The 27,931-nt window shown below is 43.2% G+C and overlaps 1 protein-coding gene across 4 annotated transcripts; it reads left to right on the top strand.

Moving 5' to 3' along the window:
• The first annotated feature begins 16,483 nt into the window (after nucleotides 1-16,483).
• ERRFI1 (ERBB receptor feedback inhibitor 1) lies at nucleotides 16,484-27,921 on the top strand. Of its 4 annotated transcripts, none has more exons than XM_058039457.1 (4): nucleotides 16,484-16,501; nucleotides 23,474-23,670; nucleotides 23,790-23,866; nucleotides 25,191-27,921. In XM_058039457.1, exons 2-4 carry the CDS (start codon nucleotides 23,549-23,551, stop codon nucleotides 26,384-26,386), a joined length of 1,395 nt encoding a protein of 464 aa, XP_057895440.1. In that variant the 5' UTR covers nucleotides 16,484-16,501; nucleotides 23,474-23,548; the 3' UTR covers nucleotides 26,387-27,921. The 4 variants fall into 4 exon arrangements, with proteins under 4 accessions (XP_057895440.1, XP_057895438.1, XP_057895441.1 ...); XM_058039455.1 differs by lacking the exon at nucleotides 16,484-16,501 and adding an exon at nucleotides 17,072-17,125; XM_058039458.1 differs by lacking the exon at nucleotides 16,484-16,501 and adding an exon at nucleotides 17,268-17,285.
• The last annotated feature ends 10 nt before the right edge of the window (nucleotides 27,922-27,931 follow it).

The raw sequence follows: 27,931 nt of genomic DNA on the forward strand, positions 1-27,931 counted from the left end.
AAACTTTATCTTCTGACACAAACACGGAAGCAAAGGTTTGACATCCTTCCTGCTTTTCTGATGCTGTATAAGTCTGCATTGAGACAAAATGATCATTGAGACAAAAAAAAAAAAAAAAAAAAAAAAAAAAAAAAAAAAAAAAAAAGACTGAAGCTTCAGCAATGCCACAACAGTCCCAACAGGCAAGTTTATGTGAGGTAATATTGTGCAAAAAGCTCTTAGGTAGAAAGAACTCCCAAGAACACTCTTCTTTTCTTCTCTAAACAAAAATCAAGAGATTTTAAACTTCTAATTACTAGAAATTTAACTCAAAATTGCAAACAGCTTTCATAAAAGATCCCTGGCAGAAAACATCTTAGTATTTGCTGAATTCTAACATAAAAATACATTTACTTATTTTAAAGCTAAATACTTGGAAGCTGACAAGACCAGGATTCAGGGCAAGTTGTGCTGTTTTACTCACCAGCTCCAGTAAGCCCAGAGTGTTACCTTCTCTACAACACAGGCCCAGATTTCTTAAATCTGAGGTGGAATTAAAAGAAATTAGCATGTTCAATTAAGAAAAAGAACCTGCTGCCATCTATACAGTTGGGAATTTGTGTGCCTTTGCACAGCAGAGCTGGGTCAATGCTTCTCTAACTTCTACAATTTATACAGTTTTATCAGAGTGGTCAATGAGCTTAAAGGAAGAAAGAACAAATATTAAAGAGTAAAAATGTCAGTTTCTTCCAGTGCTGAATGAAGCAGCCTCACTGAGTGCATGTGCCCTTTGTAGGCAGCAGTGACATCTTGGCTGACACATGCATGGTTCCCAACATCCTCTGAGTCACGAGTGGAGCTCCAGCTCCTGCACATCCCCAGGATCCGGTTTGCAACAGGGCTGTGGGAGAGACTAACAAGGGAGAAAGGCAAAGAGCTGAGCAATGAATTTCCTCTGATCCATACACACTGGGCTGTTTGCATCACCTCCTGCACAGACAGGAAAAATCCAGGCTCTCCATCACTGAGCATCTCCAGTTTTTGCCTTGTATTAGCCAATTTCTCTTTCTCAACAGAAGCTTTGGGGACTTCCATTTCCTTACCCTTAACTATTCAGGTATCCTGACAGTGTTTCAACTTCATAAAAATCAGCTCAGCATCTTTGCACTACTGGTCCTTTATGGGCATGACCTCATTTTAGAAAGCATTGGAGAAGGCAAATATTAGAAGTTCACCTTGCCATGCCAATTTTCAACAAAACAGATGCTCATTAACCCACACTAACTGTTCCTTACTGAACTTCTCTATTCCCTTGGTCTCTGCTCAGCAAACAGCAGAAATGGTTTGCTGCCAGAACCACTAGTGGCTCAGTAAGCATTCCAGCTTTCCCACTCAGCATTCCAAGCAGAGGAATCAGCCACAGAGGGTTTTTTCCTTTCCTCTAAATAACACACTCATATGAAAGTTTGCACATGGCAAGCTCTGCACATATTTTGGGAGGATAGGAAACATCTGGCAAGCAGAGGCTGGAGCTGATGGAAATCGCTCTAATTGGTTCCACAGAGGACAAACTACAAAAGAGGCCACGAGGTGAGGACATTCCTGAAGTTAACACATTCATCACAGCAAGGGAAAGCTGCAAAGTAAACTTGAACTGCCTGCTGTGACAACTCCAGAAGCTTTTTGCTGAGCCCAATGCAAATAACTGCTCTACCTTCCTAACAATGAATTATGGCAGTAAGAGCCTAAGAACAGAAAGAAGGAGTCTCTCCATTGCTAGTAGCAATATAGGAGTAGATATTCTGGACCAAAAAAACCTAAATTATCTATCTTATTCTGTGTTTTGCCTAAGGGAGGTCGATCCCAACACCAACTTCTTTTAAAAAAGGTAGATTAAAAAAAAAAAACCCCTACAGATAATAGCTTTCCTTAGAGAGAGCTAACCTGGTTATCAAATTTCTTTTGTGAAATTCCCCATCACTTTCAGCCAACAAGGCCAACATTCACTGCACCCTCAGTGATCCCCCTGGCTCCAGTGCCTCCCTCTGATGTGAAAAATCACCACCACTGCTTACACCAGAGCCTCTTAAAGATCCACCCCCACTTCATAACCTTGGCCAATATCTGAGCCAGTAGTTTTATAACTGGGAAAAATTAATCCTTCAGCAAGGGGAATAAACAGGTGACCACAGGAAGGGACTGCTGGTGAAAAGGATCAATCAAAAGTGGAGATTTCTATCCTAAAGAAATTCTCTCATGTGGGGTTTAGAGAAGAACCTCTCCCAACTGCAGGCAAGATACAAGTGGGATATTTGGCTCAACCAAGCTGCCTCCTGTCCTCAAGGGCTTACCTGCTCTGAAGGAAATTTCAAGAAATTAGAGTTAGATACCCAGTACTGCAAGAGCCTAGCCAAATAAAAGTAAGAATTGCTAGGCACAGGTGGTGTTTCTGAGACTGGAGAAATCCTTTGGAAAGGACTGTGGGCAGACTCCTATCAATACTAAGTTGTGTCCCCTCTGACACAACTCCCAGGATTTAGTGGGGGTCCTCAGAAGGCTGGCAATGCCCTGGACCCCATCTGAGCCAAGCTTGCAGCAGCCCTGAAGAATCCACATGGCACCATCTTTCTCACTCAGGTAAACACAGCTGAAGTACAACTGCATTTTCCCAGTTTCCATAGAAAAGCAGCACTGAAAGTGACACTTTGGCTCAGCTTTTCTCTCATTTCTGTTCTGTAGTCTAGTTTCTTCAGACACAGCAGCCAGATCTAACATACTTAAGAGGAGTAGCCTCTTCTGAATCCTATCCAACCTGAAATACTGGATTTGTTGGCCAGAGGCCCAGGTGAGGCTGTAACTGTGACACTACATGCAATACCTTCACTTAACCTTTTCCCTCCCAAATTGCCAGCATGTATTTCAGCTATTTTGACAATCCTAGCAACAAAGCTCACTTCATATACAGCTTTTTATTTCACTTTCCATTTGAGCATGCCTAATGCAGAGCTCTGCAGCCACTGCCTCAGTGCAGTCCCTTCCAAGCTGTGAGTCAGAGGCTGTCTTGCAGGGCTCAGCCTCCCCAGAGGCCCCAGGGCCAGAGGCTGCAGTGCCAGGAGGCTCCGGGCTGTGCTGGGGAGGGGCTCAGCAGCACCCTCACCTTTGGCCAGCTGCTCGCCCTGTCCCACCCTTCCTGAGTCAGCCTCAAGGAGCAGCCAAGGGAACAACGTCCTTTTCTTACTGTTTGTCCAAATAGGAGCCTGTAGGACTAGGCACAAAGAGGTTTATTTTCAGAGAATCCTGCAATGTCATTGCAAGGTGTTTATAAACATTTCTTCGGCCATGCCACAGCTAGCTGAAAAAAATCTGAAAAAAATCCAAAAAAGCTAAACTAAATCAAATAAATTTCCAGGACACATCAGCAGTTGTGAGACCCATTGTTTTAAACACAGCAGCTATTGGGGAGTTTCTCTCTTTAGCTTCTTCTTGGGGAAAACATTTTCTTCCATATTCAGGAAGAAATTTTACGAAGGTTTCATTTGCCATAAAAAACCCTCACAGTAATACAAGTAATTCCTCATGCTAGCATTTGTAGAAGGTGACTTTTCTGAAGTTAATGATTGTGTTGGTTTGAAATATCATGAAAGCAAACAATGCACATGTATTCTGGGTAGGGTCACATCTGGAGAAAAACAGAATTTGGGCAAGCTGGACAAAGGTGCTCCTAAAGCTTTCTCTTTTCTTGTGCTTAGTGCACACTGGATTGTAAGACAATTTACAGTGGGAGAGACCTTAGGAGGTCTCTGCTCCAAAATCCTCCTCCAGGCAGGATCCCCAGCCATTAGGTCAGGCCAAGTTGCTCAGGGCTTGATTCAGTCTGATCTTGAAACCCTCCATGGGCACCACCCCTCTGAGCTACCTGTCCCACTGCTTCTCTGTGAGAAAGTCCCCCCTTACACATACCCACACAAATGTGTCTCTTCAAGAACAGAAATTCTTCTGGCAATTTCCTCCCTTAGTTTCCTAGCTGTCATATAAACATACATCCAGCTCTCATCTCACTCCTCCTTGCCCCCTCATTCCTTTTGCTCACCCTTGACTTCTCACTTTCACCACAGCATCCCCCACACCTTCGTTTTGCTTAGAAATGGGATTTCTTGCTCTTGTCCTCTCATCAGTTTGCTCATTAAATCTTCTCAGCAATAAGAATGCAGGTGCATGCAAAGAAAGATCCCATGCCACCTTTTCTAATTGAGTTCCTCAGTGCAAGATGAAGGATGGCCAGAACCTTTCCACTCTGCAGGTAACTCCATCTACTGGAATCTCTCCTTCCTCATTCCAAAGGATTTCCCATGGTGTCACAAAAATCCCTCATGAGCAGACATGAAGAATAATAATTGCCTTTCCTTGAGCTCCTGCCTGAGCTCCAGCCACAATTTCCACTGTGAGACAAAACTATCCCAGCTCCTGGGCCATGTGCTAACTTCTGCAGGACTTCAGGCAGATGTGATCCAGCTGTGTAAACCATCCCTGAAGGAATTCCAGGTGAATAGTAAGCATGAGGAAAATCCTGACAGATTGCTTCCCCACCCAAGGGGAAAAGGATTTCAACAGCAACAAAAAAGATTACAGACTGGGATATCCCAGCTACCTTAAATCTGACTTGAGCAGTCAAGTCTTACTTTGGGTGACTCAGGGTTACTCAGCTATCAGGACAAATTATCAAATCAACCCTTTCACTCTGACACCAAGAAATAATGATGCTCGTGACACTTCTTCCTGCTCACTTGCTTGCCAAACAACCTTGTTGATACCATATTTTATATAACTTTTAAGGCATAGAATACTCATAAGCATCTCTATTTTGTAGCAGAGGAAGGACTCTGTCTCTTTGAGCAGAGTGAAAAAAATCATGAACTGACCATAACCCCATTCATTCCCTGCCTCCTTGCACCACTGGGGTGGTGGTACAACTGAGAAGGAGAGAGGAGTGGCAGGAAGGTGTTTTTATGGTTTTATTTTACTTCTCATTATCCTGCTCTTCATTTTGTTGGTAATAAATCAATATCTCTAATTCCTGCCTGTTTTGCCTGGAACTGTACTTAGTGAATGATGTGTCCTGGTCCTTATCTCAACTCAACATGAATCCTTCCTTACCTCTTCTCTCTGCTGTCCAGGTGTGGAGAGCAGTGGTAGGGAGGCTTTGGTGGGTGCCTGGCCTCAGCCAGGACCAATCCCCCACACTCAGGTGTCACACAGCAGTTACTCAGCAAACAACAGGTAAGGAAGGCACTATCCTGGCACAACAGCCAATACTTTTCTTCTCAAGCACACTACAGTGGGGTTCCTTAGTCAAAATCCTGTTTATCCCTCCCTGGCAATGTGTTCAATACTCCACTGTAAATTTTATTTGACACCAAGCATGACTTGTTTTATATAACACCTAACACATTACTCAACTCCATCCCTACATTCTGCTTCCAACAGAAGCCATCAGTAAACATGAATGAAAAACATGTGGAAGAAAAAAATGGGGCAGAGGAACCTTCCATTTCTGTCCATTGTCTGTTAGGGATCAGCTCCAGGGACCTGTCACACATGATAAGCTGATGGCTGGCTTCCTGCTCCAAGCCTTCCTCCTCATCCTCCTCTCTTGGACACCAAGACATGCTGGAGCAGCCCCTCAGCCACCATGAGCTCACCCAGCCCCAAAGGGGCACCTTTGCTGCTGACTCCACTGAAACACACACTGCTTAAACCAGACTGTTTGTTTTAGAGTAGCCCATAGGCAACTGATTCTACAAACTGAACCAAGAATCACCTTAAATCATGAAGCATATCCTCCACTAACTCCTAGAAAAATGCCCAGAAAGAAAACTAAAAAGCCTGAAAACTGACTTGCTGACAGCAGAAGGAGCAGCATCCTAACCCACTGTACCCAGAATAATGAGATGGCTGCTCCCACTGACACAAGCAGACTTTTACACTTGAAGGAGTTGAACTAAAAAAGTCAACAAATTAACTTTCTTTCCTCCCAGCCAGTAACACAGTGATCACAAACAAGCAGTGGCTGTTGCCATTTCTCAGAGAAATTTCTGCAGGAGCAAAATTGTGTAAGTACATCAAAACCATCAATGTACATAAACTCAATGGAAATGTAATATTTTTAAGTTAATATATTGACTACCTGGACTTCTCTACAGTGCAGGGAAGGTAACCCCTATGGCCTCTGCTTGCTTTAGGAAGCAGAGGAGCTTTGGTGCAGGTAATGTAAACTACTCCATGGAAAAGCAGTGTGAGCCAGGCCTGTGCAATGCTGAATGAAGAACTGGCAGTTCAGTGAGTCAACCCAACAGCCCTCCACAACCAGGGTTCAAACTGGGGCAGCTGCCAAAAAAGTAGGAGGACACAGTGGCTCTGATCTCTGCACAAGGACAATGCAGAGAGAAAGGTAACTACAGTGACCAAAGGAACAGGAGTTCATGAGGGGAGCTCAGATTTCCATCAGGAACAGAGAAAAGTACAGGAGATTTGGAGGGATTACAAGTTAACAAAACTCACAAAGGCAATGAACAAGTTGAATATGCAGCTCTCACCGTGTGTAATTTGCCAAAGCCAAGAACTGTAGGAGCAGGGTTCCTGCAGAAACTAGCAGCCAACTGGGTTAGAGCAGATAAAACTTTGTACACTATGAGCAAGAAAGTCACAGATCCTGCTGCCAACAGAAGCTGTGGAGGTGACTGCACTCAGCAGGTTCAAAATGGGACCAAAACCATGGAAAAACTGATCTGTACCCAGCAAATACAGGACCAGACAGGGCCCCTGGGAGAGTGCAGGAGGACTGGAGCACAAAAGCTTCCAGGTTTGTAAGCTTTGCTCAAAGCAGCCTTTGCTACAGCTCCCACAGGAGTTCAGTCACTGGCCTAGATGGGCTGTGGGTCTGACCCATTAGGGCATTTCTCATGTTACATTTACTCCCCTACACAAATCTCTTGGCTTTTATTGGATCCAAAGCCAAGCAGAAGACTGAAATTCAGAACTTCAATTAGTGCTCTGTTTTGGTATTCACACACACCCAGAAGATCCTGAATGGATGTTACTTTCATTACACATATTTCTGGATTATCTTTTTTTTCCATTGAAATGTGGGCTGTCTTTTGGGAGTCAGCCAGCTGCCTTGAGGAGACAATGCTGCTGAGCTGCTGTCAGCTGCTGCACTGGAACACAATACCATCTGACAGACAAGAAAAACAATTCTTAACTTACTTACCATGAACGTGCCAGAGGTTAGTACCAGTGTTAGTTGTGTGTTGGACAAGAAAGTGCTCTCTTATACAGCAATCAGCTTGGGAAAAGCTAAAAAAAAAAAAATATAATTGCACTACTGTGCAGCCATCCTTCTGCATGTGAGCATTTCTATATGGGAAGCTTAATTTCAAAGTTATAAAAAGAGTATTTAAGAGAAATCAACCCATCAGCAAAAAATCTGTCTAAGTAAAGCTCAAAATTCTCCATTAATACACAGACAGCATCTTTCCCTGCTAGAGAGCAGAAATATAAAGTAACTTGGAGAATAGACTTGTATTACCAGAAATCATTTAATAGCAAAAACTTCATGAAGGCTTTACTTTGAAGCTATTGCTTCTCACAAGACCAGAAAACCTGGGAGATCACCCCAGAATTAGAAAGTGCCTGCGTGACACGGCTGAGATTGAGCTACATACCTTTCCTTCCTCAAAAGACTATTTTGATAGCAGACTTTGTTCAGCTTATTTACAGGTTTGCAGGTCACTTTTTAACTTGTCCAAGCATATGCCAGGCATGTGTGCAGTAGCCAGATAACTTATAATTTAAGTAATTTCTGAAAACAACATGCAGAAACAAACATTTAATACAGATGATTATCACTTATACTTTGATTTTGGCTTCATACTGCTATCTTTGCATCACTGTATTTAATTACACTCCACATTTCCTTCATGAGTCATCGTTGCATAACAAACCTGATAGCCACTTTATGGGTGTGTTGCAGGTTTGCACAATTAACTGAGTCTATTGGACTGGAAATGACGATTTGTATTAACTGAAAAGATCATGTGGCTGCACAGTTTGTGGGTGTTGGTTTATTAGAATGGAAAGTGCCAATTAGAGAAGGAGAAAACAAAGACAAACTAATGATGTTTTAAAGAGAAGTACCTACGACTTCCTGGAAATGCTCAAGTTTATCTGGGATAGGATTCCCAGGTGCTATATTACAAATAAAATTATTCTTCCTCTGTTCATAAGCACGTAGGAATCACAAAGGAGGAAGCACAGACAATGGAGGGAGAACAAACCACAGAAAAACCCAGGAACAGGACAGGAGTTTCCATGCCAAGGCCAGCACCGCTGTCACTCCCACCTTGCAGCCCCTGCCCATAAAATCTGCTCAATTTGATCACACAAGATGCTGCTCTGCCCTGAACCCATGAAGAAATCCAGCAGATCACAGGAGAAGAGGATTCCATCAACAAATCCCAGCTCCCCAACCTGCAGTGAGCCCACAGAGGATGGAAGGGAGTGCAGGCTCAAGAGAACAGAAATTTCTACACTTGTGGATGCAGGGCTTTGGCCATGCAGACCCTGCAGCACTGCTCTCCCTGCACAGCTATTTCCAGCCATGCAACAGGAATATTTTTCTCCTCTCTATATTTTAAGCTCAACAACAAATTCAGTTCAATCATACTTTATTCTTCATACCTACTTTCAACATCTCAATCTCATTACCACAAACTCTTACTAAAAATATAAACACCACATGCCTCCAAACTGACTAAAGATGATATATTCAACTAAGGTATTCACACCATTTTGATTAACAATTAAAAGGCTATAAAACAGCACAAACACCATATAATTTAAGTAGTTAGAGATGTGCTAAAAGCTCAAGTTATTTAGTGGCTCAAAATTCCCATTAATTATTTTGCAATGTACTTATACCCAAGAAATTTCATAAATTAATTATACCTCATAAATTTATTAAATTTTAACACAGAAGTGACTTCAGTATTTGGGAAAAAAAATCCCACAATTGATATAGTTCAATGTGGTAATTAAAGGAGGAAAAAGTATTTTTAGGTGGAGTTTTTGGGAGGGGCTGAGGGTAGGCGTGGAGAAACATACAGAATCAGATTGTTCACTTTATTTGTATTTTTATAATTGAGAGACAACATTTTAAATACTTCTAAATAAATATTTAAAATAGCTATCATCTATTTAATTCTCAGAACCAAAATTCAGATATGTTGATCAACCTATTTCCCCAGCAAAATCATCAGGTTCTGTAGAGATTCACTTCTCAGAAAATTTCTGTTTTATTAGTAGGCACAAATCCACTCAGGTGAGTAGAGCATTAAGCTCTGGAATTAAAGATGCCAGTCATAAATATACATTAAAACACATGTCAGATTTTGACATGCCAAAAAAAGCCCAGAAGCAAGTTCACCAGCACTGTCTCAGTTTGTTGGGGGTGTCTGTGGTACAGGATGAGCAGTGCAAATACAAACACACATCTCAAAATACAAATGCTTGGCAGACAGTTGTGTCCCCTTCCACATGCCCCACATAGGCAGAATCTTAAATATGAGTAAAATTAACTTTCTACTACTTGGGAATCAAGTTACCAAACTATTAATTTCTACAATGATACACTTAGAACTGTTTCCAAATAGTGCTTCTATATATATACAGCTTTGCCACTGAAATTACTGGTTCAGAATGAGAACCAGATGAGCTCTACTCCCACTGTCCTTCCTGCTCAGTCTGCTCTTCCCTCCCTGACTCACCAAAGCACTCACTATTCCACCTCCAAATCTTGCAAAATCTGTGCAATCTCCTTACCCTGCTGTCAGAGATCTCAAAAATACCCTTGTGATACACAAGGCATCTCAAGCTTCCCTAGGTGATGTTTATTTTAACAGGCTGCTATATTCTAAAAGGCTCTCACTTTTGCCTACTCTTTCTTCTGTAGAATCACAAGGATGGATATTGATTATATTTTTGGGGAATCCATTCAGTGCAGCTACAGCTGAGGTAGAGTTCTGGGTGGCCCAGAGCACCAAAAAGAGGTTTTGAACTGCTGACCCTTAGCACAACACAGGGCCTGGGGACTGTGGCCCAGCCAGGGGAGGGACACACAGACAGCAGCACAACCCCTGGACTTTTGCATGCTCAGACTGCAAGGATATAAAAGCCCCTTTGTTTGGTGTCCCTTCTCTCAGAGGCACCATCTCAAGCTGTTATTTTGTTATTTAGTTATTTTGCCAAGATTAAATGATTTCATGGATCAGGATGTCTGACTCTGTGATGGGAAACGTGGTGTGGCTGTGGCCATGTGGGTGTGCAGCTGCACAGGGGCCTCAGTCCCTGCTCAGGTGTGACTGCCAGACAGGGACATTTCCTTAACATACCCTATAAAGAAACTATTTTATCCAAAGAATGGGCTATAACATTTTATCTTTAATAGCTAAAAATGATAAAACAAGGCACAGAAAAACAAAGAGCTGACTGCTGCCATTACTGCCAGTCTCAGTGAAGCTTACTGTCTAATTACAACTGTGAAAGACTGATGACTTCTAGGCTTGCCAATACAAATACACAACAGTTACAGAATCTAGCAATATTTAGGAATTTTTCAAGAGTTCCTGTTTGGTCCTGAAAACAAGACTCTAGTTGTTTTGAAGGACAACCTCTACCTGCAAAATACTGTGTGAATGCATCCAAGAGTTGTCAGGCTTTGCCACACAGACAATGTCTGCCTATGCACTGAGTGCAGTGAGATGACCATGACAAAAAAAACCACACTGAAAAAGAAATAGTGTAGTAGACAAAGGTAACAGAATACAATATGTTCTTGTGAAGGCTGAAAAGGAACTTCAGTGGTGCTGCAGACCCTAACACTGCACATAGATGGATTCCTGGAACTTCCCCCAAACTGTCATTATACACAACACTACAGTTGTGTGAAATACCGTGCCTAAAGGGCACAAAAACACAACTGAGCCGTCAGCTGACAACAACTCCTCTGGCTCTGCAAGGAGATGGGATGCACCAGAGCAGCTAAACTGGGATTTGAGTCAGCTCCTCTGTTGATATGCCCGGTGTACTGTTCCAGGGGAACATCTCTGGACACTGCCCTAAAAGCACACGGTGCCCTAAAAGCACACGGTGCCCTAAAAGCACACAGTGCCCTAAAAGCACACGGTGCCCTAAAAGCACACAATCTTAGTGGATTAAGTGAGCTCTGGGTATTTCACCAGACTGAAGCTCAGCTTTCTGATGACCAGTTTACATGCAGGGTTTACATGCCCGAGAGCAGAATGAACTCAGTTTGGGAGGACTGTGTAACAGTGTCTCTACAGCAAGAGGAAGGAGGCAACACTTCTTGTGAGTTGTTCAAGTATTACAGAATGGATGGCAAAAAACAGATGTGGCTGTGGCCATTTCTGGGAAACACAAGTGTGAACAACCAGCTATTTTTAATTTATCGAGTTCCATTCCAGTCTAAGCTGCTACAGACTGTGTCAATATTTGTGTCCTTTTTTGATCTCTTCCCTCACTCAGCTTATGCTTATGTGCTGAAAAAGTCTGAGCACATGATTACCCCATTCAGGCAACGTGCCTTTGAAATGGCTTTTTAATCTAGACTCTCCACTCCCTGACAGACTGAATTTTGCAGTATGTCTGTATTCCCTGTCTAGACACTTGAATATGCTAACCTCTAATTTAGCCCTCCTTTACTGACCCATGAGTTTCCTCCCTTCTGTGGGTCTTCTGGCTAAACTGGAAATGCAAGACACTCATTCTGCCCTACACCTGGCTGGTGCAACTGCATTCATACAAATCTGACCAGTGAAGTATGCACATGTTCCTCATTCACAGCAACAAGGAATTCTTACTCTGAAAAAGCTTTGTTGCACTCTCCTAAAGCTGTTCCCTTCTTCCTGGTCTCTAGACTCAAAGAACAGCACAGCCCTATCCTGAAAGGATTCAGGATACAACTCCACAGATAAGGGCCTGAGCTGAATCTTGTAAGCAGAAATAAATCATTGTATACCTAGTTACATAAACAGAAAATTATGGAAAAGTCTGATGAAATATAAAAGGGAATGAAAAATACAGATACATTCCAACAGCAGCTGTGCTGCCCCAAATCCCAAGGTCCACCTAATCCAGTATTGTCCTAGCATGGGTTAAAAAAAGGAAACAAATGTTTAGGGCAGTGGGCAACCTCCCCTCCCAGTTCCCAGCAGTCTGATACAAAGCACTTTCCCTAGAGCCTTAATGGATTGTTCTTTCATCAGGCTTTCTGTGACTAGTTTTTGAAGCAAGTAAAACTTCTGGTATTTGCAGCATTGAGACAGAGATGTAATCAAGGTACACAGACAAGAACTCACAAAAGCCATGCTGTATTTCCACTTTTAGATAGTATGTTTGCATCACAAACCACTTCCACATGCCTGAAGCATAAAAGATTTGCTATCTGTGTCAGCTTCTGCAGATGGCTTAAGAGACAAATTAGCATTATCCAATTGCTTTAAAGTCTTGTATAGGGACAATTCAAACAAAGGCTGAGTAATGGCCCCTGTTCAAAGCTGAATTTCAGCATCAGGTCTGTACAGTTGCACCGTAGTTTCCCCTTGTTATGTGAGAGTCTGCACTGCTGATCTGTGAATGCCTTACACTCATTGTCTCTGCCCCTTCCCTCCATTCCTCTCTCCCACAGGACACCATCCAGCAGGCCCTGTGCAGCAGGAATAGAAGTACAGAGGTTAACTGCTTGTAAATTGGGAGACTTTCTCCCACTCATGCACCAGCACATCCTTCACAGCCACTGCAGCAGTCTCTGACTTCCTGCCAGTTCAGTGAGGCTGCAGCAATTCTCATGTGTCCCACAAGTATTGTTTCCCCCCTTCCCCGGAATAAACATTCTTAAGTTGCTTTCCCTCACTTTAGGGTGGTACACGTTCAAAACAGGTAACTAAGAACTTTCTTATCTCCATCGTTTGTTTACATTTTCATGTCAGAGAGTACCACCAGAGTCCTTAACCTCAACGTGCATATGCAGATCCACTCAGGCAGATTAGCACAGAACAGAACAGGAGATAAGTACCTGAATAAGATAAAATGCAGCTACATAAGGATTGCATAGTTTAACTCCTGCTGTGCACATCCTGCTTCTGCTTGAGGCAAAGGCTGTGATTTTCAACAAAGAGGTAAGAGCCACATGATAACTCATTTCTTTTGGAAGTCAGCATCCAAGCCAAGGCCATTGTCTTGAATTTTAATCTGTTGAATAATGACAGATTCAGGACTTCTCATGATGGAAAGATGGATTCATAAACCACCTTCTGCACTGCATTTTGCCAGGTTTGCTCATCCCAGGCAATGCCTTACCAAAGGGTTCAGAAAGGCTTCATTTGAAATAACTTGTGACACATGATCTTGGCTCTGCAGAAACACCTCTGGAGGTGCAGCAGAAATGCATCCACAGCACCCTCACTCACATAACTAGTCATGCAAAAACGAACACCACAGCATCCAACTTGCACTCTGTTTACCTCTCTTCAGGAAAGCTTTTCCTCTCTGATGACTGACCACAATTAGCTTTTCTAGTCATTAACAAGGCCAAAAAGAAAAGTGTCTAAGCTACTCATTCCCTTTCAGGCAACCAGAACAGGAGGCAATGCTTACCAGAGAGCATGGAAAAAAAACCCCCAAGCTTCCTGCTCAGGAGCATCTACCACAAATAAGTATGATTAAGCAATAATACAGCAGCAGCTACTGTAAAACAAAGTTGCTGTTTATAGAAGGAGGCTTAAAAAAATCACAACAATCAAAAGAGCTTTATCTAACAGGAGCTTAATCTATATTAAAATACATATATATTATTTTCCACTGTCTTTCAGTATTAAGTTTTTTGTAATTTTTTAGCTTCCTATAAAGATTTTGCCTTTTGCTTCTCTAGCTGCTGCATTACAGGTATGCCTTTCTCCTCTCTGTCACCCTAGGACACTCTCAAAATAAACAGAAGGAGCAACTGAAAATTTTAAGTGTTGAAAACAGGAAATATGAAGGGGACTGAGATCATTGGAAAGGTACAGGCTGCAAAGCAAGCTAGAAACAGGACAACTGATCAAAGGACATTGAGTATCTCTGGGATTCTCTCTGCAAAGAGAATCCTTGATTGAAAGGTAGTATCATGAATGAAAAACCTTGCTATTCTTTTTTTTTTTTCCACAGAATTCAGACATTACATTTATTAAATACAGAAAAGTCTGCTCTCCATCTCCAAACCTGCTACAGGAGAGGTTTAAGGCCTCTCATCATACTGAGCTGTTTTTAGCAGACTTGTTATTAGTATTGATGACCCATGGTGTTGAAGACTGCTCAGGAATTAGTCCTCAGGGCACTTAGCAAATTACAAAATGTGGTTTACACATGCCTACAGAACTATGAGGTGGTTGCAAAGAAGGGAGAGAAATGGGAATGTAACTGTTGCTGCAGAATTCAATTTCCTCTGTCCTCAAGTCAGCACAGAAACTGCTGCAAGTGAGACCATTACTAAATGTTTTTATTCAGTAGAACAATCAGAAATTTAAGGCATGGAGTTTTAGTGAACAAAGGCCACAGGTAAACTTATTTAACAGTAAGAGACAAAAATTCCATACAATTACATGGACATGGACATGAACTAACTCCAAAATTATCTAACAAAATAAAAGAAGGTCTGCTGATAGAAGTACAGAACCACAGGATAACACTTGTAGGGAATACCAGAAAGATCTTTTCCTGGATTAAAGACTCTCAGGTACCAACAAGTGAAGAAGCCAAACATCTGTTATTCCTCATGTGCCACCACAGAGGCACTACAAGAGTTTGTCCTACTCAAGTCATGTCAACATTCTGTGAGAAACATTTCAAAGACAAGTTTGTCCTTTGTATCCATTCATTACAACATTTAGGGCTGTTTGCATATCAGCCAGTACGTACATCAACACACCAGAATTTGTAAAATAAAAAGAGGGGAAAAAAAAGGAAAATAAAAAGAAATTACTTTCTCCTCATGCAACCAGGACAATTTAAACTTGAGATAACTCATGTTGCAGGGCCAGCTTATCCACAGAAGTAATTAGTCACGGTCCTCAAGTCCAGAACAATAGAAGTACAGCAAATACTTGGAAGCAGCCTCTGAGCACGTACAGTCCAGAACACAAACGTCCTGCAGGCTCTGCTAAGTGCACCCCAATTCATCAAAATCACAAACCCACACTCTCTCCCCTCCTGCCTTTCCATGGCTTCTACTTCCCCCTATATTCTTTTTACTTTCTCTCACCTGCATAACATGTCCAGTCAAATTTAGAGGAGCTCTTCATCATTTTCCACACTAGAAATCTCTCCTAGGTTATAACCCAGCCCTTTTCCCCTCACAGCCCCTGTATTTTTACAGCAGTACAACAGTTCTTATGACAAAAATACATAAGTAGGAGATCTTATTGTCCCTAAGAACAAGGGCATATGGGGGATTTTCACCAGAGGTCAAAAGAAACTCCAAAGAAAAAAGAGAAGTCAACTGCATGATGCATCACATCACACACTGAAATCAAGAATTCTTCTTAAAATATCAGTAACTATTGCAGTTCAAAGAGTATAGATAGAAGACACATTTTGTTGATCCTATTGTCAGCACCTCTCAATGTTGTGAGTTCCAAAAGTCCCACACTGATCTTTCTTTCTCCAGCAAAGAAATTATTGCAGTGTAGAGCAAAACTGATCAAAAGCCTGGTTCTTATTGTTTATGCTGTAATACACAGCATCACTTGTAAATGTTCTCAAGTCCTTAAATAGCAGCTTTCACTATGAATCCTCCTTTTCTGACACTGTAGTTTATTTACCACCACGAATCTATGCCAAATCTGTGAGAGCCCACCCGTATTTTCTCAAGATACCAAATAAATCATTACACATGAAGACAGATTTATTTCAACACCAACATGCCTATTTCAAGAAAACTGACATTCACAAGACCAATTCCTACAACAGTGAAAAGGTTTGGTGTTTTCTCTCCTTCCGGTAGTAGTAAAGGACAGGGATTCCCCGTGACTGCAAAACACCCGGTCACCAACACGCGTGGGCATAGGCTGGCCCCACCTCGGACCCGTTTACGAGAGAAAATCATGAGGCACCGACGGGGGAAACACGGCGGGGGAGAGGGAGAGAGAAGCACCGGGGGAGGGGGAGAGAGAGAAAAGCACCGGAGGGGAGAGAGAGAGAGAAGGATCGGGAAGGGGAAAGAGAGAGAGAAGCACCGGGCCCCGCGCCCCAGCCCCGCTCGCTCGGAGCCGGGCTGGGAGAGCGAGCGCTCCCTGCTGCCGGCAGGGACGGCTTGGAGCCCGGGGAAGGCGGAGGGAGAGTCCCGCACAGACGGGCAGCGCGGTGCCCTGACAGCGGCGGGACAGGACCGCGATAACCGGGGGGAACAGAACGAGTGAGTGCCGCCGCAGGAAACGGGAACGCGGGCACGGGAGAAGCGGGGAGCAGCAGGGAGCGGCCCTGAGGGATCAGGGCAAACAGAGGGACGGGGCAGGACGCCGAGCGCTGGAGAATCGAGCGGCACCGCCTCAGCATCCCCGGGCGGGCGCTGCCTGCCCGCCGCTGTGAGCGGCCGAGCGCGAGCTCCTCGTTCTTCCCCCCCGCCTGGCGAACGCCGCGCTCACTGAGCCCGGAGGCGGCCGGTCCCGCAGGCCGGGCGGAAGGGGCTGCCAAGGCGGAGGCGGCACCGCCCCGAGGGCGCCCCGGGGGCCGTTCCCGCTGGCGGGCACGGAGCAGGAGCAGCAGCGGCACCGCCTGCGCTCGGACCCCGCCGGGAAGCGCCGCGGCCCCCACGCCCGGCGGAACCGGAAACCGCCTCACCGCCCTCACGGGCGCGCGCGCCCCCGCCCCTTTCAGGCCTCCCGTGACGAACGCGCCGCGCGGGGCGGGGCGGGGCCACCCGCGGCTCCGCCCCCCTGCATAAGAGCGGCGGCCGGCGCGCGCCGCGGCAGTGACCGGCGCTGGGGCGGCGCATGCGTGTGGCGCCGGCGGCCGCGCGGAGCTGCGCGACACTGTCGGGGTGAGTGAGTGACGGCCCCGCGGCGCCTCCCGCGCCCATGGCGGCCCCCGCGCCCGCCCGCCCGCCGCACCGGGGCTGCCCGCCCGCCTCGGGCCCGCGCCGTCCCTGCCGCGCCGGGCCGCGCCGCTCGGGAGGGAAGCGGGGGCCGGCGGATCCGGCGGTACACGCGAGTGGGTCGGGCCGGGGCCGTGGGGTTGGCGGAGCCCGGGGCTCGGAGCGGCGGTGCGGCCCCGGCGGCGGGCGGGCGTGAGCGCCGGCGGCGCGGCGGGAGGAGCCGGGAGCGCGGTCTGCGCTGAGGGGGCGGGGGGAGCAGGGCCGGAGCCGCTGCGGCTCCGCTCCCCCGGGGCTGGCGGGGGATCCCGGGGCGACACCGGCCCCGGTGGCTGCGGCCGCGGTCCCTGTGAGGGGGACGGGACCCGCCCGGGCTCAGCGCTGCCCGCAGCCACATTCTTGAAAATCAACGTGGCGTGCCACGCGTTTTGTGCCTGAGCCGAAACAGTATCAGGGCTCTCTCCCTCCTTCCGAGCTGCTCCTGTGAGTAAACAAGAGACCGCACTGTGGGCTCAGGCTCTGCGCTTCGCACTCTAATTTAGGCTGGCTTAATTTAGAATAAACATTTCTTTGTGACTTAATACCTCATTACGCACTTATGCTCGATTTTCTAAAATAGCCAGTCTGTGGTGGTTAAATCTGGAGACATCGCTGTATCCTTCAGCATTGACAGCAGAGCGAGCTGGGGACTCCAGGGAGGCTTCAGTGCTCTCCTGTCACTGACCAAGGGCCCTGTGCTGATTATTCTGAATAAGCAAAAAACATATTGTACTTGATCCAAAGATAACAGTACCTCGTTACAGATTAGCTGGATGGGAAAGGCTCTGGGGACAAGGTGTCTTTGGTCAGTTTGGGAATACCTGAATCTTTGTTGTACTGGAATGGCAGGTGAATGATGCCTCTGCATCACAACTGCATTTGTGAATTGCACTTATAATCTGTTAAACTACTCAATGTACTTTATGCACAAGCTTAGCTGTCTTTCCTTAATAATCTATCAATATGGCATAATTTTCTGAATTATGTTTTTAATAGAAACCTACCTGTTGAGTTGGTGGGTACATGTTCTTGGTGAAGCCCTGTGTCTGCCATGCTCTGCAGTACAGGAATGATTTCAGAGAAAAACAGTTCCAGTTCTCTGTAGTAGAAAAGAGAATTAAAACTTATCACAGTGTGTCTAACACTATGGTTATGAGTCTGAGTCAGCTAGAAAGGAATTTTTATTTCCTGAATGTAAGCTGTCTATATTCACATTAAAATTTTCAGGAGGGTGAAGTACCATACCTTAAGCATGCATCTGAAATCTGACAAGCAGAGGCAAGGCAATTGCCTTGCTATTTAATTATTAGTTTTCTACTGGCAATTTAAAGGTTACTCCCATTTGCTGTGTAGGACTGTGAAATGGTAGCCCAAATTTTAACTGAACTCAAACTCCTTGATGAACTGTGGTTCTTTGAATATATTCCAATAGCTGACTGTTACAATCTAAATACAGAGTTTGTCTGCTGTTGAGTTGATTTGTCTGTTGTGTACCCATAGGATTAGTTTTATTTGCAAGCACCCATGATATGACTGTTTAGTGATCCTAGTCTATAATTCTTTACCACAGAGTGGTCCATTTCTGGTTGGTAGAATGTGTAGAAAAATATCTCAACGTTAAGAATGTAATTCATTCATACAATAACTGTAAAGAATATAATTCCTATAAATAGAAATACCTTCTGAGGCCTGTATCTGAGCATGCTTTGACCTGTGACTCAGGAATACTGAACTGCACTGTGGAGGTTTGGTGCATAGTAAAGATCTAATTATTTATTAAGTGAGTAGATTTAAACTAACTTTCTCATGAGGCTGTTTCTGCTAAGTGTTGGTTACTCAGCATTCATCTAGCTGCAAAGACAGAAGTACTTGAGGGATAAGAACTAGAGAAACAGAATTTTTAATATTTTTTTAAAGTATTTGGAGTTCCAGAAAGTATATTAACAGCAGTTAGGTTTTTCAAGTCTAGTACTTGGAGGTCTAAATACTTAAATATGAAAAGGGGTGGCTCTATCTCAGGTACTCACATTAAATAGAAAGTCAGAGGAGAAAAAGGAAATTACATCACATTGTCAAATAAGGAACAGCTAGCTGGAGTAGATGACTTGTAGTGCAAAAATGTGCCCCTCCTCCTGTGAATTGCTTCTGAGATTTGTTAGAGATAATGTGGTGGCAAGGTGAGCAAAAATAGGTTGTGGATTTAAGGTAGACACGTTTCTTCCCCTCCCAGAGGGGTAAGCAGGTCTTATTTTTCCCTTTCCCTCTTTCCCATTTCTTACAAGAATTGTACAAGCTCCTTGTCAAGAGTGCTGCCTTTATAAAACTTGTCTAAAGTTTGTCCAGGCATTCAGAAATCTGTACAGCAAGTTTCTGTATTCCATAGCCATTAAATGAAACATTCTGGAGCATGCTTTGGTCTACTGTGCATAGCAGAAAGGTTTTCTTTGTTATGAACTTAACTTGCCTCAAATACTTGGTTGCACTGGGGCTGGGAGAACAGGAACAGAGGAATAAGATTGTGTGTGTGATCAGTGGTAGGCAATAGGTTGGGCTAAATACATATGCAAATGCTGCTTAGTTTCTAAACAGAGGGTTACTGTTGTTATAACACAGGTATTTATTAATATATATCTGTAAGAAAACTATATTTGGGGTATTTGCTGTAATTCAGCTTACCACAAAAATCTTACCACAGTTCTCACTATGTAGATATGCTAGTATTTATAGATACATTTGATTATTTTTGGCTTACACATTGCCATCCTGTTGAAGTCTGAAGGTATATTTGGCTATATAAAAAAAAAACTTTAAAAATCAATCTCTTCCCCAATACTTGCTGTTATTGATATTTGTTAATCCCAGCAGAGCTGGGTGATCACCAGCACCTCCTTTGCTCTGTTCCCTTGCCTTACAGGGAAGGGTGGCACATCTTCCTAAAGCACCAGCAAATCTTCCATTGCCTTGGCTTGTAAATGCCCTGTAGAAATCACCAGCCATACTTTTAGTTTGTACTCTGTTCCTCTGGAATAACACAAACTGTGCCATCTTCAACAGTGCCTCAATCTTCCCAAATGCCATAAACTGCATAAGTAGGTCAGACAGGCAGAGAACTGAAAGCCCATTCTGTGCAAATGAGCAGCACACAAATGGGAGATCAGGAAAGCTTCATTACTGTGCAGGGTCCATTTTCTTTAGCAAATAGAGTTTGATGTCATTTATGGCAAAGTTTAGATCCTTAAACTTTTAAGGAGGCAGAATTGGGACAGCAGTTAACAGTGAAAACTGTTGATGTTTACATCTTCATGGCTGAATTTTGTAATTTGTTTTAATACCAATACCTAGAATATAATATGTGCTACTCAGCTTTAGTAAGAGCATGCTGTCTAAAATACAAACTTTGCATTCAATTGCTGTTCTCATGTCTCCTCTTAAAAGACTGTCTTCAAACAAGCTTATGTATGTTTTAAAATACAAGCACCATTTCTCTAGACTCGACTGAAGAAGTACCTAGGTGCTTTAGTGAAAGCACTGCCTCTCTTGATATCCTAGCTTAAGGCACAGAGGACAGTTTCATAACTCTCTGAAATGTCACATCACCTGTGAATTCCCAAAGAGCTCCTTGATGAACGAAGCAAGCTTTATGACTATATAAATTGTGCTTTATTTTTAAAAAAATAAAGACTGAAACAAGTGAAAACCACCTTTTCCTAGAGTATGTAAATATTTAAGTCTGTTTCAGATGTTGAGCTTAGCATTCCAGAGAGATTTCAGCGAGGTGATTGTGCAACCATCAGTCTTGAGAGCTGAGATTTAGACAGCATTCAGAAAGCTGACACAGTAATTACCAGCAGTGGTTTAGGCGTGGGATTTGCTGGAGGTTGGGCTTAACAAGCCCTGCCAGGGCTGTGTGTTATCAGAGCCAGCACGGTGCCTGTGCTCTCAAACTCCAGCACTCATTCCCCCCCTCGTTTTTATATCATAATCAATGTCTCATGGTCCTGTCAGCTCCTGTACACACACTGAGGTGGAGTACAATCATTTGCTGACTAATCAGTGTTCTATACCAGAGGTTTTTTACCTTATGACTTGCATTTGACTTCAGAAATATTGAAATGGATAGCAGGCATTAGTCTTAAGCTCTCTTAATTAATTTTCTTTCTTTTGTTGATTTGTTGCTAATAGGATAGGATCCATGAGGCACAAAAAAACCAAATCACTGTTCAATACAGTGTGAGCTGAGAAGAGGGATGTTTTATTTGGAAATTATGTTGATTTGAAGTAATTTTAGAATTGGTGCTATATGTGTATTCTATGCTTAAGTCATTAATAAATGCTGAAGTCATTTTGACAAATGGGTATCTCTATCCCTGAAGAGAGTGGTTCTGCTTGCACTTACAGGATTGTGTTATTGCTTCCCAGGGCTCTGTGGTTTTATTTCATTTTTCTATGAAATATCTGCAGTTCCTGTAAGTGGGAAGGAACACTCAGTTGTGTTATGCAAAAATTTCTAGGGTTAAGCTAGATATATAAGGAGGTTGTCTGGAGAGGATGGTCTTTACTAGAACCAGGAGGGCTGAGTGAAGCAGGGCTGTGCTGCAGTACACAGAACACTGCTTCACTTCTATTAAAGTCTCCTGGCTGGAGTTATTCTGAAATGCCTGCCTAAAATATATTGGCTATCTGGCAGTGAGTAAAACAACCCCACTTCTGTTGATGCAGACAGTCGGGATTGAGAAAACATCCCACTCCTGAAGAGAATGGGATTAGACAGAAGTACAGAAATTACTACAAAGTATAGAAGCCACTGTTTTCTTAAGAAATGATCAATATTGCACCAGTTCAAAACTAAAAGAGCACAGAAGAGTTGTTCTTTCTCAAACAATTGTTAAGAAATTGCAAATAGTGATGCTGGATTGCAAACTAACCCTCAGGCACCTGGTTTACTGTCCTTAGTCCTGCTTAGGAGTTTGCCCATCCCTCACACTGCAGACCAGTATTTTCTGGATATTTTCTGCCAAAGGAAAAGGAAGATTACACATCTGCATAGAATCTCTGGTTTTGGGCAGATTTACCACGAGCATAAGCTACTGCCTGTGTCTGTACCACATTTTCTTGCAGTACCACTCTGTGAAGGGATTTTCTTGCCTTGTTTGCTGAGCCCTGATACAGCCAGCCCTCAGTTGTTGGTTGACTTTTCTTTAGATGGAATTCTTTTGGTGGTGGGATATGGACAAACTCACATTAATATTACATGTTCATGGTATTGATTCTCAAGAGAGATACAAATTAAACTTGTTTGTGTGGGGTTTGGTTTGGTAGGTTTTTTATATGATTTTTTAAACAGACCATGTTGCACTTGCTGAATGTAGGGTATCTGTGTAGATGAGGCAGAGACCCAGAGAAGATATTTTTTATAGTCTTGGACTTAATTTTCTCCTGCCTTCAGAATGCTGACTAATTTTACATTTCCCCTTCCCCTCCCTGATGAATTTCCTAAACAAAGTCCTGTGAGTCAATTTGTTCTGTAGACTGATTACTTACTCAATATAAAGCAATTGCCAACATATTTTTTCTGCCATAAATGGACCAGATAAAGCATTCTTAACACGTTCAAAATAGATTTGAATGCAGCACAGCAGTGTCAGCTGAGATCATTTCAAATCACTAGATTTCCAATTTGTTTGAAATATCCAGAAGACTTGAGGCTGTTTTAAAGTATCTTAATGTTTAAGGTAATTAAAAATAGTTACTGTTTTATGTAAAAGAAGTTTTAGAATTCTAATTCAAGCAGTCAATAATTCTGTCAGAGCAAAGGTTGTGGAAGATAATACTTAACAGCAGTTACGTGCTGGTTACAGTGGAAGCTAAAATCTTTAGCAAAGATACAACTGAAGGCAGCTACTGGAAGGTTAGATTATTCTAGAGAACTTTTTAAAAAAACTTTTTTTGCATGAGTAACTACTAGTTTATGTACAAGAATTGAAGTTCTGGGATACACAACTGCCATATATCAGTACCTTAACATATTTTTCCTTTTTTTCTATGTAGTGTAGTTCTTTAAGAGAACTTCCCTGTTTTGTACTTAAATTTTGCAATCAGATTCAAAACAAGAAGCTTGGTCAAGTTTTCCAGTTGGCAAGTATTAGGATAGGAGGCCTTTCTACAGAGCTATTTAATTCCTTGAATGCTGAAATTTCACATGAGACATGGAACAACATCAGGTTTGCATTTCTGACATTTGTGTTCTCCCTCTTGAAGGGAATGAAAACTGCAGGAAACCTGCCAAGTCCTGAATACCAAGGGTTGTGAGACATCCTCAGAGAGCACTGCACCATGTCAACTGCAGGAGTTGCTGCTCAGGAGATGAGAGTCCCCTTAAAAACCGGATTTCTGCACACCAGTCAAGGCATGGGCAGCCTGAAAACCTGCTGGGGCACCCACAGTGGATTTGAAAAGTGAGTGAGCCTAAAATTTATCTTCAAGTCTATGAAATGAGTGTTACAAATACTTGTGCCACTACAGACTTATGGTTCATTTACAGTGAAGGCTTTTTTTGTTTCTTTTTTTTTTTTAGTACTTTCTTCAATGTGGAGCCTATAGCAGTGACATATAATTTAAACTCCTCAACCGAGCAACATTTGCCATCCATCGGTAAGTCCCGGTGTGACCGAGCCGGGGAGGTGTCGGGGATTTGTCTGTGCAAACCCTGCGGGCGCCGCTCTGGGCTGGGCCTGCTCCCTGCTGGCAGCTCCGGGAACCGACAGCGCTTTGAAAAACACCACCGAGTTCAGCCATCGTTCCATGGCCTGTTCTTGTTTCTTTTCTCATCACACTGTATGATTTCAATATCATGTGCAACTAGCAGAGGTTGCTTTAGATAATAATGACTGGCTAATGCAAAGCAGAAGAACTCTTGGATCGTTCTTGTGGTCCTTTCTGGCTTTAACTTTTTTGAATCTTCTGTTGTATTTGCTTGTCTTTCTAATACATTCACATGCACCCATATGTGTGATGCATGTTCATGTAGATAACCACCTTTACAATTATCCTTATAGCCACCATTCCACATGGTTTTGTGATTGCACTTGCACATAAATCCATGTGTGTCTGGGTAGAGACAGCACTTGGAAGCATCCAAGTGTTTTCCAGTCCCCTCCCATTCACCTTGTACAGAGGAGGCCTCTGAGTTGCCATTACATTTTTGATGGAAAAAATATTTGGTAAAAAAATTACTTGTTGTGGTCTTATGCTGGGATCTTTGTGGGTCTCTTGCTTATGCTTGGAGTCTCTTGAACTACCTCTTAGCTGGAGCACTGGTCTAAAACAAGATAATCTGCTACTATCTTAACTAATGCATAAATCCACGACCAGACGTGATCTGCAATACCTGCATTTCACTACTAATGCATAAATCCACAACCAGACGTGATCTGCAATACCTGCATTTCACTACTAATGAAAATCCACAGCCAGATGTGATCTGCAATACCTGCATTTCACTACTAATGCATAAATCCACAACCAGACGTGATCTGCAATACCTGCATTTCACTACTAATGAAAATCCACAGCCAGATGTGATCTGCAATACCTGCATTTCACTACTAATGCATAAATCCACAGCCAGATGTGATCTGCAATACCTGCATTTCACTACTAATGAAAATCCACAGCCAGACGTGATCTGCAATACCTGCATTTCACTACTAATGCATAAATCCACAACCAGACATGATCTGCAATACCTGCATTTCACTACTTCAAGACATTAAGCGGAATCTGCAATACCTGCATTTCACTACTAATGCATAAATCCACAACCAGACGTGATCTGCAATACCTGCATTTCACTACTTCAGGACATTAAGCAGACATTACTCACTGTTGCATTAGAAGGAATTAAATATGCAGTGGCAGAGTTGTGTGCTGGAGTGTTGCTTAGAAAAGTGTCTCTAAGAATTTCTCACTTTTTTAGGACACTCTTCCAACCAGCCTTCCATGAATGACCACGTTGCTGGAAGTTGCATCCAAGTCCCATCTCAGAAATCCAGTCCACCTCCTGTGAGTCCCAAAATTGAACAGCCAATTTCAAGGTATGACGACCACCTCGTTCCTGGCTTCAGTAAACTCTCACTGACCATGGGCTGTGTTTCTGAAGAAACCCCTCCTCACATGCCAATAAAAACTGGACCAATTCCATTTCTGTCTGCATCTTCTAACGACCGTAGCTGCAGGCCACTGCCCCCTCTGCCCATATCTGAAGACTTTGCTCCAGATGAGGTTGACAAAGAGGTGGAATTCCTGACTAGCTCAGACACTGACTTTTTGTTAGAAGATTATGAACTTCCTCCCTTCAAATCCAGTGCTCCAAGCCGGCGGAGCTTTAGGGGCTGTGGACAAATCAATTATGCGTATTTTGATTCTCCAGCAGGACCAAAACCAGAAGAAGCCAACCCTACACAAAGCCTGAACGTGTACATATCCAGTATTTATCCTCCCCCCCAGCAGCTGCATCGGCGCCTGCGAAGGTCCCACTCTGGGCCAGCTGGATCTCTCAACAAACCCATAGTGAGACTAACTGGACACTTCAACAGGTCATCTCCAACTTCTGATGAAGATAAACCAGAGATTCCACCAAGGGTTCCCATACCCCCACGGGCTCTCAAGCCAGACTACAGGAGGTGGTCAGCAGAAGTTGCTTCCAGTGCATACAGTGATGAAGACAGGCCCCCCAAAGTGCCCCCTCGTGAGCCTTTGTCCCGCAGCAATTCCCGCACCCCCAGCCCCAAAAGCCTCCCATCATACCTCAATGGGGTCATGCCCCCCACCCAGAGCTTTGCACCTGATCCTAAATATGTCAGCAGCAAAGCTCTACAAAGACAAAACAGTGAAGGATCTTCCAACAGGGTCCCTTGCATTCTTCCAATTATTGAAAATGGTAAGAAGGCCAGTTCAACGCACTACTATCTGCTACCAGAGAGACCTCCCTATTTGGACAAGTATGAGAAATTCTTCAGAGAAGCAGAGGAGAGGAGCTCTAACACTGAGGTTCAGTCCTGGTCTGGTGACTGCACAGCCACCTCAGCCCCAATAAAACTGGACTCAAAGCCCAGAATGGACATGGGTGGTCCCCTGAAAAGAAAACACCTGTCCTATGTGGTTTCCCCATAGTGCCTGGGAGCACAGGCTCAGCTCAATTGCTTGGGATGGAGCTGAACTTTATCATGTTACAAAGTTCTTACAGATAATGAAGTAGGAGCAGTTTGTCCTCTGAGAACTGAAAAGTGGATGGTAAAGTCCTCTTATGCTGCATATATTCAATATGTTTCTTAAGACTTTTCTTGTCTTGGTATGTAAGCTGAAAACCTACTAAGATTCCACAGAAACATGGAGGGATAGTAGTCACAGTTGGCCAGTTGTATGCTACCTAGATGAACGTGTTTGGTAGTCAACAATATTTAAAAAAAAAATTAAAAATTGATCTTTAAGAGTCACTTATAAAGCAGACAACAGACCAAGTAATGCAGTACAGTTTTTGTAATAGCTATTTTTCAAAATTTCTTTTACACAGTAATTCTACTGAGAACAGACTGTCCTCTTTTACTAGGATATGTCTGATAAAAAGGTAAATGCAAGATAAGATACCCACTTCAAGACTTGGCAGGCATATTGGAAGTGCATTTTGAAAGATTAATCTATCTTACAAATTAATTTGATGCTAATAGATTTTTAAAGTGAGTTAGATTTTGTGAATTCAGTTGCTAGACACACTTGGCTCAATTTTGCAGTTTTTCCTAGAAGAGACCTGGACCAGCTATTGCTAAGCCTCTGCTGCTGCTCTTTTCCTGCTGGATCCTAGAAATGTGTGAATGTGTCCTGAGCAGCCACAGGGCTGCTGTTAGGTAGGCAGTAACAACCATGTGCTCACCTAGAGTCTGAAATTATGACTGTATTAAATACAGAAACACAGCACAAGCTGGCCTTGTGTTTTGGGTTCTGTTCAGTATTTTAGGGGAGGAGGAGGAGGAGGGTATGAGGAAAAAACAAGATTCCATTTATGAACAGTGTCAGTCCCATCTCTTGCTGCTTCAGATGCTGCTTTTGCTGTTTTTCCTCACTGTGCCTCAGCCATTCACTGAAGTTCACTGAGGTGCCACCCTGGCAGTTCCTTGTGCTCAGTTTGGTTACATTTATCCTCTCACAGATAAGCACAAGAGAAGGGGTGCTCATTAACAGGGGTGCAGAAGATGAATGTGTTCCTCCTGACAGAAGTAAACAAGGTGTTTACAGTTTAAACTGCTGAATGAGATGTTTGAGCTATTTTAAGCTTACTTTTTATTTGTTTTAGTACAAACTAAATGAAGGTGAAATACATGCTATAGAAATGCACTGATATTTCTGCATCGTGTACAGTATTGAATAAAAAATAATTCACTTTGTATTTTGAATATTGTCATGTCTTGAGTTAATAAAGTTATAAAATACTTATTTATGATACATTTTGGTTTTTTGTTTTATTGAATAGTGCATGCTACTACATTCTAGTTCTGCATTTACTGGACAGTTTAAAGTTAGTAATGTTAAATGTGCGACAGATGTTGAACTCAGCTTGCATTTAATTCAAGATTTCTGCAGAAGTTTTTAATAACTCACATTGCACCCCATTAATTTTAATTTCACCCTACTAACTGGTAGCATGGTGTCTATAGTTTTGTG

Source organism: Melospiza georgiana, chromosome 22 (genome assembly GCF_028018845.1).
Source record: "Melospiza georgiana isolate bMelGeo1 chromosome 22, bMelGeo1.pri, whole genome shotgun sequence".
Taxonomy (NCBI): Eukaryota; Metazoa; Chordata; class Aves; order Passeriformes; family Passerellidae; genus Melospiza; species Melospiza georgiana.